The 4,114-nt window shown below is 46.0% G+C and overlaps 1 protein-coding gene across 1 annotated transcript; it reads left to right on the forward strand.

Moving 5' to 3' along the window:
* Positions 1 to 222: 222 nt before the first annotated feature.
* On the forward strand, positions 223 to 2,100 carry LOC125537927 (ethylene-responsive transcription factor ERF113-like). The gene is made up of 2 exons (XM_048701249.1): positions 223 to 836; positions 1,267 to 2,100. The coding sequence occupies exons 1-2, from the start codon at positions 695 to 697 to the stop codon at positions 1,878 to 1,880; spliced, it is 756 nt and encodes a 251-aa protein (XP_048557206.1). The 5' UTR covers positions 223 to 694; the 3' UTR covers positions 1,881 to 2,100.
* Positions 2,101 to 4,114: the final 2,014 nt, after the last annotated feature.

Genomic DNA, 4,114 nt, shown 5'->3' on the forward strand with positions numbered 1-4,114 from the left:
TATCTCCATTGAATGAACGCGCAATGTTATTCATACATCATCATATTGTAATAATTTGTCTGTTTAGAGTGTAAAAGATATATTACTTCTTGTCCAGACTCCAAAATGCTGAAATTTTGTACAGTACATATTTTGCACTAAGAAATTTAATGGCAATACCGAAATACTCCGTACAAAGTGCTCAGCCAAAGGTGCTAGAACTGGGACACTGCGCGCCTCTGCCGAGTAACAACAGACTTCTCCTTCTATCACTTCCCCTAGCTATCATTAAAGGCGTTCAGAAGAGCTCGTCTCCTCTCTCTCCCTCCGCGTTCTTATCAGTACGTTGTCCGCGCCTAGGCACCAAAGTCCAAAGCAACAGCCATAGCTCGATCTCGATCCCCGGCGCGACGAAAGAGAAAGAAGCGGCGGCAGGTCGACAGGTCGATCAACTAAGGTGGATCCCCGGAGGCATGGGAAGAGGCCCCTACCCGCCGACGAGGAGGAGGAACAGCCGCCACCGCCGCCGTCAGCAGCCAAGCACGAGCAGGTGGAGGAGCAGCCGTATCACCCCCTCATCGCGCACGCTCTGCAGCAGCAAGGAGCTGCCAGCGCCGGCGGAAGCTCGGGAGCAGATGTGGCCGACCCTTCCCCGTCACCGGAGGCGTACGCGCAGTACTACTACTCGGCGCGCGCCGACCACGACGCCACCGCCATGGTCTCCGCTCTGTCCCACGTCATCCGCGCCACACCGGAACAGCAACAAGCCTACTACCCCGCCGGATCCGCCGCTGTCTCAGGAGAACAGCAGCATCAGCACGATGCGGCGGCTGCCGCGGCCATCGCTGAGGAACAAGGTAATCAACAATAGCTGCTAGCATCCATCGATGTATCCAAACGTAGTCTTCTTTTTTCCGTGTGCACGTCGGATGGCGAGAGCATAGCACGCGCGCCTTCTGCTAGATGAATCGCAGCCATTTGGAAACTTCGAATCATCCAAACACGTCGATATAACTACTAATTTCCTTGTTTTCTTCATCCTAATATGTGGCGAGCTTAATTTAATGGTAAAATTGCTGTATAAACTCTGGAGAGAAGTACAATAATTTTGCCTGTTTCGTGCACGAAGATACGCTACCAGCGAAGTGCTTAAATTCAACTCCTCGCCTTATTCAATCCTGCACGAATATTTTATGCGCATACGTACGTGTATAAGTGTATTACGTTAGCTCTGACGAAACCACAAATTAATTATCAATTGTGTTCATCTGGGGGATGTGGCTGCAGGGAGGAAGCGGCACTACAGAGGGGTGAGGCAGCGGCCATGGGGAAAGTGGGCGGCGGAGATCCGGGACCCCAAGAAAGCGGCTCGTGTATGGCTCGGCACCTTTGACACGGCTGAGGACGCCGCCATCGCCTACGACGAAGCGGCGCTGCGCTTCAAGGGCACCAAGGCCAAGCTCAACTTCCCCGAGCGCGTCCAGGGACGCACCGACCTCGGCTTCGTCGTCACGCGCGGCATTCCCGACAGATTGCAGCAACAACAACACTACCCCGCCACCGTGGGGGCGCCGGCAATGCGGCCACCGCCGCACCAGACCGTGGTGCCGTACCCTGACCTCATGCGGTATGCACAGCTGTTGCAGGGCGCTGGCAGTGCCGGGGGCGCTGTCAACCTGCCGTTTGGCGCCATGTCGCCCCCGTCGATGTCCTCGTCGTCGCCGCACATACTCGACTTCTCGACACAGCAGCTCATCCGAGTGAGCCCAGCGTCTCCCGCGGCGGCAATATCGAGCTCAGGCACAACGGGGCCGTCCACCTCATCGTCCACGACCACGGCATCGTCGCCAGGTGCTGCATGGCCGTACACTGGGGAGCACAAAAATAATAAAGACTCGTGAGAGATCAGTGGATCGAAGGTGCTTGCGATCCATCGGGACATGTCTTAGCAGTAGATGAGGAATACGCATGCATTCATCATGCAATAATGTGGGTAAGTGTTGGTCAATTAATTTTGCTGGTGAACATTTCTTTCCTTCTTCTGATCCCCAAATTTGTTTATCTAAAGCTATTGTTTTGTTTATTTTTACTTTAATAATGGGTGTTCTTTTTTGCGGGTAATGGGTGACTCTTAACTAGCTTGGTACTAGTTGTACTAAATTAGTGACAACTAACATAGAACAGAGGGAGACCTTGTTCCTTGCTTAATTGTTTATCATTTCTCTTCTCTTTTATGAACTGTACATAAGTCTTAGATGAAAGTACATCCATTCAGTACCAATACCTTTGGATTGTAGACACAAAACTCAAGTCAAATAGTTAAATATCAGATGACTTTAGGAACATTGTTTGCAAAATTGAACTCATAGAAAAAAGGGGAACCTTCTCAAATTTCTGACAATTAACCTAAAATTCTGACTTTGTGTGTGCTGATTATTCTTTTATAACATCTTGCATTGAGCATTTGTTCTTTCAATTTGCCAGCTAATATGACATATAGCTACGTCTTTGTCAAGTGTAACTATATAAACCATGCATTCATGTGCCATAGAGTTCTTGCAGGTATGTACATGCATCATTTTTCAAACTCAAGGTATGAGGATATACTTTCATAAGAAATAAAATGGAGAGAACCGTAACGAGAATATAATCTAGAATATATTGTGAAGGGCATTTCGTATTAAGTGCACATCCATGAGTACTGGTACTAATTACTAACCAAGTTTGCTGAAGTCATCGCTTGCTTTAATCACCAGATGCTAGCACTATCATGCATCTTCTTTTTTTGCGAGTAAACTACCATGCATCTATATGATGGTGATAATGACACGAACATGCGTCTGACACGTGCATATCTTCAGTTTCTAAGTAGTTTGTTAACTAGTAGAATATATACGTGTGCTTGTAATCTGGTACCCATGTGTCGAGCTTTATTCTACGTACCAACTTCTTGCCGGCACTTATAATGGGATGATACCAACGAAGGTATGGAGGAACTTATAACATATCATCCCCATCCCGTGCTTCTAGAAGAATATGGCCGATATTGTACCGACTAAATGCCGAACTATATGCATGCATGCATTCAACTGCATATGTTTTTCTATTAGCGTGTCAACCCAACTGTCTAGCTAGAGTATGGAGTAGTGGTAGTAGCGTAGTGTCCAGCTATGAATGAAGATACACTCAATTATTTGTCCTTATCCAACACGAAACTGCTTAGACACAGTCCCAACGTTAGCATTAACTACTAACTCATTCGTTATTCGGCACAAAGATTAGCACGCAGGGGTGGCCATCTTTCCCTTTGCTTTAATAATGGGTTCAAGTATCAAAATTTGACACGGAGGTTTCCCCTTGGGTTTGGTCGTGCTACTGCATGCTACCTGGCAGCTAGCCGGCACATGAAAAATGGCCAGCTTTCGGTGTTAGGCATGAGTCGTAATGTCGTATATATATATAAGCAACGTACGTACGTTCAGATCGAATTCAACTCATCATTTATCAAAGGAAAGGGAATGATATCAAAGAGCCGAAGCTTTTTAGACACGCTGTGCCCGTGCGTTCCCCTGGTCTTCCACGTATCCACTCTGCATTCATGTCGTATGAGAATGACACCTAACTTTTTATGATCATGTATTGTGGGAGGGCAGAAGGCAAGATAGATTAACGACAATCTAACTTGTACTATATTCTTACAATCTAGCTTCTTGATCACAATCATGTGGCATGCCTAACTAGCTAATCAAGGCCTAGACCTAACATATGCCTAACTAGTACTACATATATTCATATGTTGTAATCGTCATTGGGATCCCATTTTTCATGATCGAACCTTGAAGTTGGTTCAAATCGACGGAAGCTTTTGTGGTTCGGGCAGATTCCAACGTGTTGTTTAAAAATAATCTGGATAGTGATGCGGGGACAAATTGATGTGAAGTACTACTTTGGTGATCTAAAAGATTTTATAAAAGTTTACAAAGGGAGTACATTTTAGTCTCTTGTTCATCATACATCATATATGTAGATCATATATGTAGATTTCAAGCACATTTACATGACTGGTATGATATAATCACTCCGTCTCAAAATAAGTGTCGTTGATTTAGTACAGTACTAAATCAGTGACACCCAT

Source organism: Triticum urartu, chromosome 2 (assembly GCF_003073215.2).
Source record: "Triticum urartu cultivar G1812 chromosome 2, Tu2.1, whole genome shotgun sequence".
NCBI classification, from domain to species: domain Eukaryota; kingdom Viridiplantae; phylum Streptophyta; class Magnoliopsida; order Poales; family Poaceae; genus Triticum; species Triticum urartu.

What these genes read in the sequence shown, in the direction of transcription:
- LOC125537927 (XM_048701249.1), top strand. Translation starts at nt 695, where the DNA reads ATGGTCTCCGCTCTGTCCCACGTCATCCGCGCCACACCGGAACAGCAA. An exon ending in GGCCATCGCTGAGGAACAAG is followed by an intron (nt 837 to 1,266) that starts GTAATCAACAAT and finishes ATGTGGCTGCAG; the next exon opens with GGAGGAAGCGGCACTACAGA.